Source organism: Phocoena sinus, chromosome 15 (assembly GCF_008692025.1).
Source record: "Phocoena sinus isolate mPhoSin1 chromosome 15, mPhoSin1.pri, whole genome shotgun sequence".
Taxonomy (NCBI): Eukaryota; Metazoa; Chordata; class Mammalia; order Artiodactyla; family Phocoenidae; genus Phocoena; species Phocoena sinus.
In genome coordinates this window covers 62,841,568-62,858,692 of record NC_045777.1, presented here as the reverse complement: position 1 = coordinate 62,858,692, position 17,125 = coordinate 62,841,568, and the positions used below count along the sequence as shown (strand labels likewise).

Genomic DNA, 17,125 nt, shown 5'->3' with positions numbered 1-17,125 from the left:
GCTGCAACTAGAGGAAGCCCACGCACAGCAACGAAGACCCAATGCAGCCAAAAATGAAATATTAATTAATTTTAAAAAAAGACAAAGTTGCTGCCCTCATGAGCCTGCTGATGGAGGCCGACAGTCAAGGACTGATTAACGAGTTTACTTATACAGAGTGATAAAAGGGAGGAGTCGTCCTGAGGGCTCTCTGAGGAGGTGAGGCTTGAGCTGGCTGTGTGAGGGTAAGATGTTGGCCATGTGAAGATGGAGGTCGGATTCAGGCAGGGGGAACACAGGGGACATGGCTTGGCATAGCCTGGGGACAGAAAAGTGGCAGCACAGCAGAGCTTACTTGAGCACCTACTGTGGGGCCTGGGTGTGGAGGAGACCGTTGCCGGGACCCCATGGGCACTCGAGCCGGCACGCTGTCCAGGCCTTGTGCCCAGGGAGGCAGGTAGCGCAGAGAGGCCCCACTGACCCCACTCTTACCTGTCCCCTTGCAGGTGGCTCGCTTCCAACCTGGAGCTCGTGGGGAATGGGCTGGTGTTTGCGGCCGCCCTGTGCGCAGTCTTGAGCAAGGCCCACCTCAGCCCCGGCCTCGTGGGCTTCTCTGTCTCAGCCGCCCTGCAGGTACTTCCGACACCCCAACCTGGGCTCTGGGGTGCGGGCAGAATGGACACAGACCTCTGCCAGTGGGACCTTCAAGGACCTGAGTCCAAACTACCAACCAGTGAGGAAGACACGGCTCTGCAAGAGCCTGGGCTGGACCTCGGAGCCTTGCTGTGCTCCTCTGAAAAAGGGGCAGTAATCCCTTCACTTCAGACACTATAAAGACTCATGGAGATAAAGTAGACAGAGTCCATTTCCAGTGCATTGTTAACATTTTGTTAACAATTGATAACAATATTTAATGTCAGGTTATGACATCTGTAAAGGAAAAAAAAAAAAATATATATATATATACACATATATGTAAGTTGCATTCATTATGAATGAGACATTGTTCTAAGAGCTTTATAAATATTAGCTCATTAATCCTGCCCACAACCCCACCAGGGGTACTATTACTGTCCTCATTTTACAGTTGATGCAACTAAGCTTAAGGATAAAGCAAGTTAACAGGATGGAACATGATTGGGGGGAAGGTGCTTTTCTTTTGCATGGCCCAGAAGACCTCTCTGAGAAGGGGGCTTGAGATCTGTGGCCTAAAGGAAGTGGGGGAATAGGGGAGGAGCAGTCCTGGTGGAGGGAACAGCAGGAGGAAAGGCCCTGGGATGGCGGGAGGGGCGCGACTGGTGTGTTAGAGGAACAACGAGAAAGCGGTGTGGCTGGAGAGAGTGTGAGGACAAAACTGGAGGGAAATGAGGTTGGGAAGGGGTGGGGGCAGGGTGAGCAGGCCCTGGGGAGGAGCTTGGCGTGGTTCCAAGTGGGAAGTCGGTGTTAAGTGGAGGGAAACCTCTCTAAATGGAAGTCATTGGGCTGGATCCTGCTGGGTGTCCTTGAGAGGGCCACACACCTTCTCTGGTCCTGTCTCCCTACCTGTTTCAAGAAGGGTTGGATAAGCTGATGTCCAAGGGCTCCTTTCTGGTCCATATACTCCAGTTCAACTAAAGGAAAAGAGGGATCCTCATGGCTACAGCCAAATTCTGCCCCCTTGTCTGCCCTGGGTCCCGCCTCCCAGCCCCTGCCTCACCTGTGGGGTGGCCTTGCTGAAGCTGTCCTGAGGTGTCTTCTCGAACCAGGTGACCCAGACGCTGCAGTGGGCTGTTCGCAGCTGGACAGACCTGGAGAACAGCATCGTGTCAGTGGAACGATTGAAGGACTACGCCCAGACGCCCAAGGAGGTGATGGACAAGAGATGGAGGGGGAGCGGGCACCATCTAGGACTTACAGCAGAGAACGGTGGACCCATGTTGACATCTGCCACCAGCTTTAGAGCCCCCACCACTGCAGACTGCAGTCACAGCCAAGGTGGCAGGAATGGTTAAGAGGGTAGGGTCTGAGAGGAGGTCAAATCCTGGTTCCTCTGAATGGCAAGGCAGGGCACTCTGAGTGACAGGGGACCAGGAGTAACAGCAACATGACAGTAACATAACAGCAGCTTGATAGCAACATTATAGAAACATAACAGTAGCACAACAGTAACACGCTAGCACTACTGAAACGCAATAGCAGGAACAGTAGAGAGACATAGCAGCAACATAACGGTGCCGGGTGTACTAGGAGGTCATCCCACAATAAGGGACTTCATACAGTGTCGGGCACACCGCAAACACTCAATACATGTCCACCACTCTAATTAGCCCCATTTCACAGATGGGGAAACCAAGGCACAAGGGAGTGGAGTGACCTGTTCAAGGTCACAGGAATAGCAAATGGCAGCAGTGGTCTCCCCACTGCACAGACTTGCCCTTTTCCCTAAAAGGAGAGTGTCTACCTCTACTAGCGAAAGAGAGAATATTTGAAAATTAATAATGGCTAATAACAACAATAGATAAAGAGTAGCCAACACCATTATTTTTTTATTTTCACTATATCAAATATTATTTGTTTTTAGCCTTGCTGCATTCCATGCCCCATAACAACCCTGTAAAGTAGCAGTAAATAAGCCCACTTTACAGAAGAGGAAACTGAGGGTCAGAGAGGCAGGCCCTTTTGTGAGAAGCCTGGAGAAAGGCTCCTCTGACCCAATGTCCCCTCCTGCCCTAGGCACCCTGGAGGCCGGCCACCTGTGCGGCCCGGCCCCCCTGGCCTCGTGGGGGGCAGATCGAGTTCCGGGACTTTGGGCTGAGATACCGACCCGAGCTCCCACTGGCCGTGCGGGGAGTGTCCTTCAAGATCCACGCAGGAGAGAAGGTGAGCGGCTCACCTGCAACTTCCTCCTTGTGGTGGCCAGGCCACAGGGCGGCTGGAGAGGCCTCAGGGCCATGGCCAGGCTGGGCATCACCCAGAGTCCAGGTCCTGAGCACCAGCTGTCTGCTCCACGTCCGCACCTCAGGTCCCCCAGTCTTCAGACCCACCACGCCCTAAAGGGAACTTATCATCTTCCCCAAACCTGCTTCCATCTTGGTGAAACCCACCCACCTTGGTGTCCCAGATGAGGAGGCATCACCCCAACTTCTTTCTTCTTTCTCTATCATTAGTTGAACACCTACTACGTGCTGGGTGAGGTGCTGAATGTTCCACATACTTATCCAGTTTGCATGGGCTCAGTTCCTTGCTTTGCCATGCCTGACCTTGGACAAGTCACTGCATGCCTTGGTCTCAGTTTCCCATCTGTAAAGTGGGAATAATAATGTCAACCTCATAGAGTTGTTGAGAAGTTTACCTGGGTTAATACATAGAAACTGCCTGGGACAGTGCCTGGCACATAGCAAATGCTACAGAAGTGCTCACCAATGCTTTTATTCATTATTATTTGCATTTTCACTCTGACAACACCCCTAATATCACCTCATTTATAGATGATTAGTCAGGCTGCTTCATTGAATCCTTCTCTGCCCTCCCCACCTGGTGACACTTCCTCCCTGCCCTCCCGTCCACTGCTCCAGGCCCTCAGCTTCCTGTTTCACCCCCTCCAATCTATTCTCCTGTGATCTTGATTTGAGCATGTTATTTCCCTGCTCCAGACCTTCCTCTCTCTCCCAGCTTCCTTCTGGTAAAGCCCAAACTCCTGAGCTTGGCATTCAAGGCCCTTTCTCCACTTCATTCATTGCCCTGCCAGGGCTTAGCCAACATTTGCGGAGCAGCAGCCCCTGGGCCAGGTGGGTACATGGTGCTGCCCTCGAGGAGCTTACAGGCTAGCAGTCGGTGTGGTTCACCCGGCATCTTCCCCCTCCCTAAACTCCTAGTCATCCTTCAAGATTCCACTCAAGTATCTTCTCCTCCATGAAGCCTTCTCTGATGACCCCATCAACCTCCATCCCAGGCAACAGGAACAGCAGCAGCTCTATGCTTACCTCCATTGCTGCGGGGCCAGAGCCTGATGATAGAGAGTGCTTGTTCATCACTGTATTTACGTTTACTCAGGTGCACTATTTCCAAGACCAGGTGGTGAGCCCTTTGGAGCAAGGACTCCTTAATTTCTGTATTCCTGGTGCCTAAAAGAGTGCCTGTCATACAGTGAGCGACACACATGCTTCGTTCACTTATTAAACAAAGAGTGTTGAACCCCCACCAAGTGTCAAGGAAGGATGGGGGATGGATAGAAAGATGGGCAGATAGATGGAAGGATGAAGGATGGATGGCTGGGATTGGGGGCTGGATGGAAAGAAGAAAGAGGCATGGATGGAAGGATGAATGGATGGATGGGATGGAGTGGAAGAAAGGATGAGAGATGGAAGGCAGGATAGGAATATGGATGGAAGGATGGTGTGAAGGACAGAGGGAAGGATGGAGCAGGATAGGAGTATGGATGGAAGCAGGGGGATGGAAGGAAGTGTGAGGGAGGGATGGGTAGAAGGAAGGGGGATTAATAGAAGGATGGGACATAAACAGAATGATGGAAGGGAAGTTGAGGGATGATGGAGGGGGTGTGGATGGAAGGAAGGGGAAGGATGAAGAAATAGGAGGAAGGGTGGGGAAGTGGATGAAAAGATGGGAGAGGTGTATCAGGATGAGGGAAAAATAGGGAAGAATGCACAGACAGAAGGTTGGATGGATTGATGAATGGATATATGGACAGGTGGACAGATGGACAGATGGAAGGATGGATGCTCAAAGGATGATGGATAGATGGATGGGTCTTGGGTGCAGGGGAAACATCTAGCAAAGACATGCCCAGGAACCCTGTGGGCTATGGCCTGCCTTCTGGCCAGGCCTGGTCAGAATGGGCCTTACTCCCCCATCCCCCGGCAGGTGGGCATCGTTGGCAGGACAGGGGCAGGAAAGTCCTCCCTGGCTGGGGGCCTGCTGCGGCTCCTAGAGGCGGCTGAGGGCGGGATCTGGATCGACGGGGTCCCCATCGCCCAAGTGGGGCTGCACACACTTCGGTCCAGGATCACCATCATCCCCCAGGTGAGGCCTGGGGAGGGGTGGGCAGAGGTGGGGGGAGGGGGAGAGGTGGGAGGCATGGCTGGCCCAGCTCTGACCCACTGTCCCTTCCGGCCAGGACCCCATCCTGTTCCCCGGCTCTCTGCGAATGAACCTCGACATGCTACAAGAGCACTCAGACGAAGCCATCTGGGCGGCCCTGGAGACGGTGCAGCTCAGGGCCGCGGTGGCCAGCCTGCCCGGCCAGCTGCACTATGAGTGTGCCGACCAAGGCGACAACCTGAGGTAGGGTCGCCGCACCCCAGCCAAACCCTGTGAGATGCTGGGGGAGAGGCAGGTGTGGCCAAGGTCCCCCCCAGGGTAATATGCCCTGGAAGTCACCTCCCCACATAGGATGATCAACCCCGTTCTATTCCGAATCACAGTACAAATCCCATCCCTCATCAGCCATTCCAAACTCCAACACAATCTCTGAATATCAAGAGATATTTTTTCTTTTTCCTAAATTTGTTTCTAAGTTTATTTGGTGGCAAAACTCAACCTCTACTGACACAAGGCTACTTCTGGTCTGTATTTATCTCACTCAGCATTTATTTTGCTGCAAAAATACTGTGTTTGATATTGGGTGCTAACCCCACGCTCACTGGGGTTGTCAAGTAACATAAGGTGTACGCCTTTAAAAGCTTTAAGAAATTGTAGTAAAATACACATAACATCTTAACCATTTTTTAGTGTTCAATTCCATAGTGTTAAGTACATTCACATCATTGTGCAACAAACCTCCAGAACTTTTTCATTTTGTGAAACCGAAATTCTGTAGCCATTAAACAACAATTCTCTATTCTTCCCTCCCACCAGCCCCCATTTCACTTTGTTTCTCTAGGTACTTCATTTAGGGGGAATATTATAGTATTTGTCTTTTTGTGACTGGCTTATCTCACACAGCATAATGTCCTCCGTGTTCATCCATGATATAACATGTGCCAGAATTTCCTCCAGTTTTAAGGCTGAATAATATTCCATTGTATGGATAGACCACATTTTTCTTATCCGTTCATCCATTGATGGACGCTTGGGTTGTTTCTACCTTTTGGCTATTGTGAATAGTGCTGCTGTGAACACAGATGTACAGGTGTGTGCCTTTTTAAAAGTCAAGACATTCTGGATTCTAAAACCCACCTGACCCAGAAGATGTTAGGGTGAGGGACCGTGGGTGGTAATGGCACTAGAAGGGCAGCAGGGCTTGGTAGCCAGGAGCATAGACATAGTTGTAGGATCTTGGGCAGGTTACTTAATCTTCAGTGCCACAGTTTCCTTATCTGTAAAATGGGAATAATAGTTAGAACCTGCCTATCTGTGTAAGGATTAAATGAGTGCTATGTGTAAAGTTGTTGAAACAGTGCCTGGCATGTAAGAAATATTCATTTCAATATTCATTTTAATCCTCAAAGCTGCACTTTCACTAACCCCATTTCACAGAGTTGGAATCTGAGGCTTGAGAGTTGCCAACTCACCTACCCCATAAGTAATGAGTCTGGAGCAAAGCCCAGGCACCTGACACCCACATGGCCGTAGTAGGTCCTGGTTCCCTAAAGGGTTTACTCTGAGGAAGCTGAACATGGCAGGAAACAGTCCCAAACACCCTTGAGTCTCCAGGCTCTGGGGGCTCACTGACTGTGTGACCTTGACTCTCAACTTCTTCATCTGTAACTGGAGTAAAAGAAGGGTTTACTCTGTGACATGCATGGCTTTTATATGATTTGTCTTATCCTCACAACCCAGTGAGGAAGGACTCATTGACACAATACCTACCTTTGTGGTCTTTGAGTTAATATACATAAGCATATAGGATGTGTCTGGCACATAGTGAAGACCATAGAACAGAAACAGAGATAGCCATTGCACAGATGGGGAGACTGAGGCCCAGAGGGTTTCAATGACTTGCCTAATGTCACTCTGCTCAAAAATGGCAGGATGGGGATTCCTACCAGCTCTGTAGACTAGGGACCCACGTCTGGGGACACACAGGCACCCACTCCCCACTCCCGCAGCTGCCATGAGGACACATTTCTGGGCACCCCCTGCAGATCAGTCCTGATGTGCAAACATCTGGCCTGTCCCACTCATTCCCAGCCTAGGCCAGAAGCAGCTCCTGTGTCTGGCACGTGCCCTTCTCCGGAAAACCCAGATCCTCATCCTGGATGAGGCCACGGCTGCTGTGGACCCGGGGACGGAGCGCCAGATGCAGGCCGCCCTGGGGAGCTGGTTTGCGCAGTGCACGGTACTACTCATCGCCCACCGCCTGCGCTCCGTGCTGGACTGTGCCAGGTAAGCCCCCACACCCCACCCCTCACAGCTGGCCCCCAGGGCACCCCTGCAGGCAGAGGAAGGCATCAGGGTTTAGAGCTGGAAGGGCACTGGAATAGATTATGAAGTGCACGTTGTACAGGTGGCAAGACTGATGCCCACAGGGGAAGGATAAGCCCGAAGACACATGCCCAGCAGATGCTTCCAACTGGGCCGTCAGGGTCAGTAAGCTGCGTGGAAGGCCAGACTTGCTTAGAGCAGACACACTGGGCATTCAGAGCGGCCAAGACCCTGGGCTGGGGTCCAAAGAGCTGGCTGTGTCCCTCTCCCTTGCAGGGTGCTGGTCATGGACGAGGGGCAGGTGGCAGAGAGCGGCAGCCCGGCCCAGCTGCTGGCCCAGAGGGGCCTGTTTTACAGGCTGGCGCAGGAATCAGGCCTGGTCTGAGCCCAGCCCCTGGATCCTCCTCCCGCCCCACCGACCCGGAGAGTCTGCCAGGCCCTGGAGACACAGTGACCTGGGGTCATCAGTGGCCCCATGGAATTGAGTCTAGACCCCTCTCTGCTCTCTGGGAGGAGAAAATGCCCAAGGACCCCAGACCCAAGAGGACACAGCAACCCACAGGTCGGCCTGATCAGGGCTCATCCAGCCCCATCTACCCTGGAGCCAAAGTCGACAGCAGCTCTCTGCCCTGGCTGCCCACTGGACTCACCTGGGGACCCCAAAAAACTGCCTGTGCCCAGGCTCCACCATAGACCAATGAAATGAGAATCCCTGGGGCTGGGGCTGGGGCTGGAACAATGGTGTGTGTAACTTTTACAGAGTAACCTTTTATTTTGAGATGATTGTAGATTGACAAGTAGTAAAAAATAATCCAGAAAACTACTTGTGTACCCTTTACTACTTTTCCCCAATAAGAACATCTTTTTTATTTTTGAAGTATAGTTGATTGACAATGTGATAATTACTGCTGTACAGCAAAGTGATTCAGTCATACATATATATATATATTCTTTTTAAAAATATTCTTTTCCACTATGGTTTATCATAGGATATGGAATATGGTTCCCTGTGCTCTACAGCAGGACCTTGTTGTTTATCCATTCCATATATAAAAGCTTACATCTGCTCACCCCAACCTCCCGCTCCATCCCTCCCCCTTGGCAGAGTCTGCTATGTCCATGATTCTGTTTCATAGATGGGTTCATGTGTGTCATACTTTAGATTCCACATATAAGTGATACCATATGGTATTTGTCTTTCTCTTCTGACTTACTTCACTTAGTATGATAATCTCTAGTTGCATCCATGTTGACGCAAATGGCATTATTTCATTCTTTGTTGTGGCCGAGTAATATTCCATTGTATATATGTACCACATCTTTTTTTATCCATTTATCTGTCGATGGACATTTAGGTTGTTTCCATGTCTTGGCTATTGTGAATAGTGCTGCTATGAACATAGGGGTACATGTATCTTTTTGAATTATAGTTTTGTCCAGATATATACTCAGGAGTGGGACTGCTGGATCATATGGTAATTTTATTTTTAGTTTTCTGAGGAACCTCCATACTGTTTTCCACAGTGGCTGCACCAAGTTACATTCCCACCAACAGTGTAGGAAGGTTCCCTTTTCTCCACACCCTCTCCAGCATTTGTTATTTGTAGACTTTTTAATGATGGCCATTCTGACTGGTGTGAGGTGGTACCACATATTGATTTGCATTTCTCTAATATTTAGCAATGTTGAGCATCTTTTCATGTGCCTATTGGCCACTTGTATTTCTTCTCTGGAGAAACGTCTATTTAGGTCTTCTGCCCATTTTTGGATTGGGTTGTTTTGGGGTTTTTTGTTGTTGAGTTGTATGAGCTGTTTGTGTATTTTGGAAATTAAGCCCTTGTTGGCTGCAGCATTTGCAAATGTTTTCTTCATTCTGTAGGTTGTCTTCTCATTTTGCTTATGGTTTCCTTTGCTGTGCAAAAGCTTGTAAGTTGATTAGGTCCCATTTGTTCATTTTTGTTTTCATTTCTATTGCTCTTGGGAGACTGACCTAAGAAGACATAGGTACGATTTATGTCAGAGAATGTTTCGCCTATGTTCTCTTCTAGAAGTTTTATGGTGTCATGTCTTACATTTAAGTCTTTAAGCCATTTTATTTTTGTACATGGTGAGAGGATGCGTTCTAACTTCATTGATTTACATGCAGCTATCCAACTTTCCCAATACCACTTGCTGAAGACACTCTTTTTCCCATTGTATACTCTTACCTCCTTTGTTGAAGATTAATTGGCTGTAGGTGTGTGGGTTTATTTCTGGGCTCTCTATTCTGTTCCATTGATCCATATGTCTGTTTTTGTGCCAGTACCACATTATTTTGATTACTGTAGCCTTGTAGTATTGTCTGATGTCTGGAACAATTATGCCTTCTGCTTTTTTCTTTTTCTTCAGGGTTGCTTTGGCAATTCTGGGTCTTTTATGGTTTCATATGAATTTGAGGATTATTTTTTTCTAGTTCTGTGAAAAATGTCATGGGCAATTTGACAGGGATCACATTAAATCTACAGATTGCTTTGGGTGGTATGGCCATTTGAACAATATTAATTCTTCCAATCCAAGAGCATGGGATATCTTTCCATTTCTTTGAATCATCTTTACTTTCCTTTAATGTTTTATAGTTCTCGGCATATGAGTCTTTCACCTCCTTGGTGAGGTTTATTTCTAAGTATTTTATTTTTGGGGTTGTGATTTTAAAAGTTTTGTTTTTTTAACATTCCCTTTCTAATATTTCATTGTTGGTGTAAAGAAATGCAACTGATTTCTGTATGTGAATCTTGTATCCTACTATCTTGCTGAATTTATCAACTCTAGCAGTTTTGTGTGCAGTCTTTAGGGTTTTCTATATACCATATCATCTGCATATGAGTTTTACCTCCTCCCTTCCAATGTAGGTACCTTTTAATTTCTTTTTCTTGTCTGATTGCTGTGGATAGGACTTCCAATACTATGTTGAATAGAAGAGGTGAGAGTGCGCATCCTTGTCTTGTTCCAGATTTTAGCAGGAAGGCTTTCAGCTTTTCATCATTATTATATTGGCTGTGGGTCTGTCATAAATGGCTTTTATTATCTTGAGACATGTTCCCTCTATATGCACTTTGGTAAGAGTTTTTCTCATGAATGGATGTTGAATTTTGTCAAATGCTTTTTCTGCATCTATTGAGATGACCGTGTGGTTTTTCTCTTTTCTTTTGTTTACATGGCCTATCACATTGATTTACATATGTCGAACCATCCTCGTGAACTTGGGTGAATCCCACTTTGTAGAATCCCACTTGGTTGTGATGTATGATCTTTTTTATGTGTTGCTGGATTTGGTGTGCTAATGTTTTGTTGAGAATTTTTGCATCTATATGCATCAAAGATATTGGCCTGTAATTTTCCTTTTTGGTGGTCTTTTTGTCTGGTTTTGGTATCAGGGTGATGGTGGCTTCATTGAATGTCTTTGGGAGTGTTCCGTCTTCAATTTTTTGCAAGAGTTTGAGAAGGATGGGTGTGAGTCTTCTTTGTATGTTTGGTAGAATTCACCTGAGGAACCAACAGTAACATCTTAAAAGACGACAGCTCAATATCACAATCAGGAAATTGACATTGGTACAATCCACCGATCCTGTTCAGATTCCCCAGTTTTACTTGTACTCACTGGGTGTGTGTGTGTTTACTTCTATGTAATTGCATCATACATACAGGTTCCTGCATCCACCACCACAGTCGGGATGCTGACTGCTTCCGTCTCCACGTGGACCCCTCAAATTGCCATTTTGTAACCACACCCACCTCCCCCTGCCCTCACAACCACTGGTGTGGTCTCCAGCCCAAATGATTCCAATGTGCAGCCAGGACTGAGAACTGCTACTTCAGAACCTCATGCATGAGCTCCAGGGAGCATCATGTCTGAACAGATGCACAAGCCACAGCCCACACCAGGGAAGGGCCTCTCCGGGCACAAGCCCTCACCCAGCACACAGTTCAATTCCAAAAGGGAGATGAGAAGAGCCAGGTCTCCCGGGCCCTACTGGGAGAATTTGCTCAGGATTTGGTGCATTTCATCCATTTGTTTATTCAGGACTAAATCTGCCCCAGCAGCTGTTGGAACACCTAGGGCGTTTCTGGTCACACTTCCACCTGCCAGGTGCCGTGGGGGAGACGCTGTTGGAAGGCCGAAGTCAGGGGTGGGTCAAGGTCCAGCACTTGCTTCCACGAAGGTCAGTACACAGCGCACAAGACTCGGGCCCGTTTGTGACAGCGATCAGCATTCTAATAAAAATGGCTTCAGGCACCAGGAAAGAGGTGAGAGCCTGAAGTAGCCAAGCCCGAGGTCACAGGGACACAGCTGAAAAGCACAGCGTGAGAAATGAGACAAATCCCCGGATCATAACTATGGCTGCCCAGGGGTCTGCACTGACGCCCGGCACTGCAGCTGGGAGAGAGCAAGTTAATACTCAGAGAGGGTCGGAGCCGAGCAGGGTACAAAGTAAGTGCTCAATAACCGTTTGCTATTGTTCTTGATACTGTTGTGTTTACAGGCCTCTGAGGGGCAGCAGAGGAGGGTACATACAACAGGATTTTTTTTTAACCTCTTCACTATTGATATGCGGGGTGGGTAATTCCACGTGGAGGCATCCTGCACACTGTCAGATGTTCAGCAGCGTCCCTGACCTCCACCCACTCTAAGCCAGGAGCACCTTCTCCTCTAGTTGTGACAAAAATGTCTCCAGACACTGCCAGTTGAGTCATGGGTCTCCGCCATCAATAATGCACCAATACCTGGGCAACGGCTGTGTTGGTGTGTCAGGAGAGGCCCGTGGACACACACCTACTTGCCCGGACACAGGGCCTGCCCTGTCCCAGACAGCTCATGGGGACATTTTTTTTTTTTTCTATATTCCTTTGAATAGTTTAAGGCTTGAGTTGTCATCTTTGTTCTGTATACACTTTTTCATTGTGCCTATTGACCTCCTAACCTCATAGGGACTTTCTGATTGTCCATTCTGACTTAGGGTTTTCGGCCCAGAGGAATCTAAATCCAGGTCCAGTCATGGCTGCCTCCCCTTTTCAAGATGTGACCATAGTTCATTTTGATACCTTCAAAATGGGGTAGGGGTCTGCATCCCTTGCCCGCCCCCTGTCATGCCAACAAAATGCCATCATTACTAGTGATTTTGCTCCATCTTGCAGATGAGAAAACTGAGGCTCAGTGAGCAGACATGACCTGGCAAGGCCACCTGGCTAGTAAGTGGCAGAGCGGGGATCTCTCCTTGGGCCTAACACCAAAGTCCAAGTCATCTTGTGTGGGTGTCTGTCCTACTGCGAGGCGCGGGAAGGGGCCAGACACAGCACTTCTCATGTCTCCTCCTGGAGCCGAGTCAGCTGATGCCCTGGCAGAGCGACTGCAGGCAAAGGTGGCAGCTGGGTGCTTGGCATGGTCACGTGGTGTTGTTCCAGGGCCACAAGAGCCTCCTTCATGAAGGGAGGTGTTTTGCCAGGAAGCAGAGTGTGGGCCACGGAACCAGCGCCCACAAGAGCCCACTAACAAGGCTGCTGTTGGGCCCACCCCATGGCTCCTTGGGCACCAGCCCGTGGGCCACCCGGGCCATTAATCCCCTGGCTGTGGCTCCTGCCAGCAGGGCCTGGCTGGCGGGTGAGCACAGCAAAGAGGCAGGAGAGCTGTGTACAGACCTTCCTTGGTCAGTGCCTCTCTCCGTTAAGTCCTTAAACCTCACCCGAGTCCCACTGGTCACAGCAAACACACAGCCCTGCTCTAAATGCCTGTCACCCAGTTAATCCTCACAATCGGAGGGTGACTACCTTCTGGTAGTCACCCCACACCTTACTAGGATGCTGTGCTGAGGAAGGTACTATCATTAGGCCCCTTTTACAGGTGACAAAACTGAGACAGAGTGTAAGCAAGTAGGGATCTGAACCCAGGAAGGCTGGTGCCAGAGCCACCCACGTCCTAACCACTGTACCACACTGCCTCTCGCACATTCCTTTAGCTCTAGCACATCGCTCATGGATAAGAGCTGAATTCCACTCTAGAATCCCACCAGAAGGGAAGGAAAGGGCTCCTTTCCTTCTTGAACTGAGACGAGAGATCTGTGCATTTGTATTGGCTGTGCTTTCCCTCGCACCCAGCGTGGTACACAGGACGTAGGAGGGGTCAATAGATACTGACTGTATGACTGGATGGATGGATGGAGGGAATGAATAGGTGGACGGATGAACAGACAAGTGAACGCATGGATGGCATCACCACGTATGGAGACAACCTAAGGGCGAGGCATGGCTGCCTTCATCCTCACAGCCACCTGGCCAGGTGGCTCCAAAGATCCCCGTTGTACCAGCAAGGAAGCTGCAACTCCGGAAGGGAAAGTTCTAGGGCCCGAGTGACTTCACTCTGGGTTCCGGCCCGGCACAGGGACAGCACAGTCCCAGACTGGAGAATGTAGTCACTAAGCACGTGCCATATGCCCTGCTCTAGAGATGAGCCTTCAGCGAGAAATAAAGAGATTACAGCCCTGCTTGCACAGAGCTGCCCCTGTCAAACAGGGAAAGGAGCAGGTGACGCAGACGTCTGGGAAGAGAGAGAGGACCCTGAGGTTGGAAGAGGAGCAGCGAGGTGAGCAGGCAAGCATGGCTGGGGATGCTCTCCAGCCCGGGGCTCCCTTCCCACGAGGAGAGCTGTGCAAAGCGCTGAGCCCAGGGCCTGGCACGCAGCAGGTGCACAACAAAGCTTGCTTCTCCCCTTCTCCTTGCACGGCACTGGGGCACTCACCTGGAAGAGCAGGTGTGCAGGCCCCCTCCCACCCCCCGGCTCACCCTCTTCAGGGTTAATGCTGCACCCGCCCCTCTTCCAGGATTTTAATACTCAGGGCCAGGCCCTGAGACAGAAACACACCCACACCTAAAATCGACTCCCCACAAGGCACATCCAAGTGCTTCTCATTCTAAGGGTGACAACCTCGCAGCTGCTTTTCATTGAGCACCTTCACCTCCCAGCTCCTCAGACAAGGCAGCCTGGAGGCGGGGGGCGGGTAGGGGACACACAGCCAACGCCGGCCGCTCCACCTGCGTGTGTCCTTGGAGCATGGTTCCGGGGTGTGTGCTCCCCAAATCCTGGCATTCCTCACTGTCCAGACTCACCAATACGAACTCAGATCCCAACACCCCGGTCTTCCTCCCCCACTATCCAAAACTCAGAAATGACATCAGTTACCATAGGAAGGGGCCTCCTTCCTTATGTGTCCCTGCATTTCCTGCCTCCTTTGTGGCCTGGTGGGGCCATGTGACTAATTCTGGCCAACAGGCTGTGAGTGGAACTGACTTGTGTCACTTCTGGTTTGAGATACTTAACAGTGGGTGTGAGTCGTCCACAACTTCCCTTCCCCAGCTGTGGTGACCCAGAAGCCAGCCCCTGAGAGGCGATGTCATAAAACCAGAACAGTCTGGATCTGTCAGTCATCGTACCAAAGGAGAGGTGCCTGATTCTCATCAAGAAATATATGAGAAAAAAAAAAAAAAAGAAATATATGAGAAATACACCCTTGTATTCACGTCCCAAGAGTTTATGGCTAATTTGTTACTGCAGCACAGCCTAGCGTGGCCTAACACCACAAAGGGATCTCCAAGGCTAATTCTCGCCACGTGTGATGTTTGCCTTGCCTGTGTCTTAGAACCCAACCTGGGCCGTGCACGTAACACACACATCAGCGCTCGTCTTCACAACAAGCCCAGGAGGCAGTGATCAGCCCCATTTCACAGACGAAGCAACTGAGGCACGAAGACTAAGTGACCTGCCTAGGGTCACACAGCCTGCAGATGACAAGGGCAGGACCCTGTCCACCGTGCTACGCCGATTCCCCACCAAACCCCACCTGATTCTTAATCTCTAGGTTCCCACTTCCAATAGCTCCCGCTAGAAACAACATGCTCGCCAAGGAGAAAGAACAGCAGCAGATGAGAGGGTGCCCCATCCCGACTCCTGGAGAGACGGCAGGAACCTTCGCTAGAAAGAAAATGGAACAGTCGTTTAGAAAGAAATAAAATATTTTTTTTAACTGCAAATTATTTGCAAATGTTCACGTTTCCAGTGTAAGTCATTACAAAAAAGATCCCCAAGAAACACTTGGTTTATCTAATGTGAAATAATGGTTTAACTTACAAAAAATAAATATGTATTTCCACCTAAAAGAAGAAAGATGCTTCTCTGGCTTGAAGTCAGCAACGTAATTCACATAGCGAGCATGAATCCTGGGGCAGCCGTGACCTCTCTTTGCTTTTTGGGTCTCACTTTGGTCTCCAATCAAGGGACCTAAAGGGCTTTGAAGAAAGGACCCCAGTTGCCCGTTTCCTTCCAGGAACACAGGGACCAACCACCAGATGCTGAGCCAACCTGGCCATTCCCTGGGATGCTGCTCCTCGGCCCAGTACTTCCTCCCAAGAAATTAAAGTCTTGAGACTGTTTTTCTCCCTAGAGCAGTACTTAAAAAAAAAAAAAAGAAAAAGAAAATCACTGACACTCATGAATGGGTTCTTTGCTTGTCCCAGAAGAGACTCAGCAACCGTAAGTCAAGTTCTCCTCCCCGCCGCCCCTGACAGCCAACCAGAGGCCCCGGGTGAGAAACTGAAATCTAAGAACAAGGAGGAGACTCAACGGGGCTCTTTTCGGTACCAACTGCTCACACTTGGAGGCACCAGCGCTCTTGGCTTTGCATGCTGAATAACCATGACCAGGTCTTCTCTTTCGGGCACCTGGAGGCGTAAACCCATTCTAGCTACAGGTAGAAAGAGGAAGGAAGGAAGGCAAGGCAAAGACGGGAGCGGGTGTCGAGGTGAGCAGTCAAGTGGGGAAGTCGGCATTGAGAGAGCTCTCCCGGCCTGGAGCTCCAGAGCCAGGTCACCCGGAGGCCAGCCCAGTCCCGTCAACGAGAAGCGCTGGGAGACATGCGGCCTCTGGCCCATGAAGCAAGTCCCGGTGGAGGCAGCGCTATGACACTGGTTCCCACGTCTGAGCACCCAGAAGACCAGATGGCTGGTGAGAAGCGCGTCCATGGCCCTCAGGACACTGCCCGCGAGTGAAAATGACCTTCACCAGGTCCCTCACCTCCAAACTGCAGCCTTGGGGAAACAAGCATCTGGGTAGAGCCAGGCAAGGACAGAGAGGTGCCGGGGACCAGGGAGCTTCTCGAAAGCTTGGAACCCGCAGACTTCGGCTGGAGAGATCTGAGGCAGTTGGCTGGATTTGGTCACTAGCATGTTTTATGCAACCGATTTTTCTGGAAGTCTGGCGGCCCAAACTTCCCCACAGAGCACGGAGAGCACATGTGCCCTCCCAGGGGTGTGAGAACGTGTGTGCGTCTGTGGGGGTAACAGAGGCAAGGATGTGCGTGTTTTGGGGACACTGCATCCCTGTGTCTCTCCTGTTTCTTCACAGCCAATTCCAGGCAGGGGGCCAGAGGGTGGCTGCTTTCTGTGTGTTTTGGTTTTGGGTTGTTCTTTTTTTTTTTTGGTTTCAGTCTACGCGAGGCTTGGGTTCCCAAGGATGCCGACTCATCCCTGGCTGCTGGCATGTCGGCCCTGCAGTTCTGAGCAGCTGCACCAGCTCTGGGCTCACACCAAGCCAGCATCTTTGGCCATGCTGTAGAAGAGACTTCTCTGTTGCAGGAGGCCGGAGGGGGGACCACACTCCCGGATCTCCCCTTTGTCCAGGACAATCACCCTGCAAGGAGGGGACGCAGACATGAGGGGTGGGGAAGGGGTTGGCACCTCGTGCCCCAAGAGCCCACCTGGG

At 50.1% G+C, this 17,125-nt stretch overlaps 2 protein-coding genes and 1 long non-coding RNA gene across 5 annotated transcripts in view; 1 reads left to right on the top strand and 2 right to left on the bottom strand.

Moving 5' to 3' along the window:
- Positions 1–15,839, top strand: part of ABCC6 (ATP binding cassette subfamily C member 6) — a 66,280-nt gene extending 50,441 nt beyond the window's left edge. The window contains exons 25-31 of the mRNA XM_032604781.1: positions 486–612; positions 1,725–1,826; positions 2,692–2,838; positions 4,840–4,998; positions 5,093–5,259; positions 7,108–7,302; positions 7,618–15,839. Coding sequence (XP_032460672.1) covers positions 486–612; positions 1,725–1,826; positions 2,692–2,838; positions 4,840–4,998; positions 5,093–5,259; positions 7,108–7,302; positions 7,618–7,726 — 1,006 coding nt within the window. The 3' untranslated portion in view covers positions 7,727–15,839. The remainder of the gene's footprint in view (positions 1–485; positions 613–1,724; positions 1,827–2,691; positions 2,839–4,839; positions 4,999–5,092; positions 5,260–7,107; positions 7,303–7,617) is intronic.
- LOC116739901 lies at positions 827–2,360 on the bottom strand. The gene is made up of 3 exons (XR_004345737.1): positions 1,874–2,360; positions 1,676–1,766; positions 827–1,589 (listed from the first exon to the last, which is right to left on the bottom strand). It is a non-coding gene; the product is annotated as an uncharacterized LOC116739901 (long non-coding RNA).
- Positions 15,364–17,125, bottom strand: part of ABCC1 (ATP binding cassette subfamily C member 1) — a 131,394-nt gene continuing 129,632 nt past the window's right edge. For 2 of the 3 annotated variants that reach the window (XM_032604779.1, XM_032604780.1), the window contains one exon: positions 15,364–17,053. In XM_032604779.1, coding sequence (XP_032460670.1) covers positions 16,945–17,053 — 109 coding nt within the window. In that variant the 3' untranslated portion in view covers positions 15,364–16,944. The remainder of the gene's footprint in view (positions 17,054–17,125) is intronic. The other variant, XR_004345736.1, reaches the window with a different exon arrangement.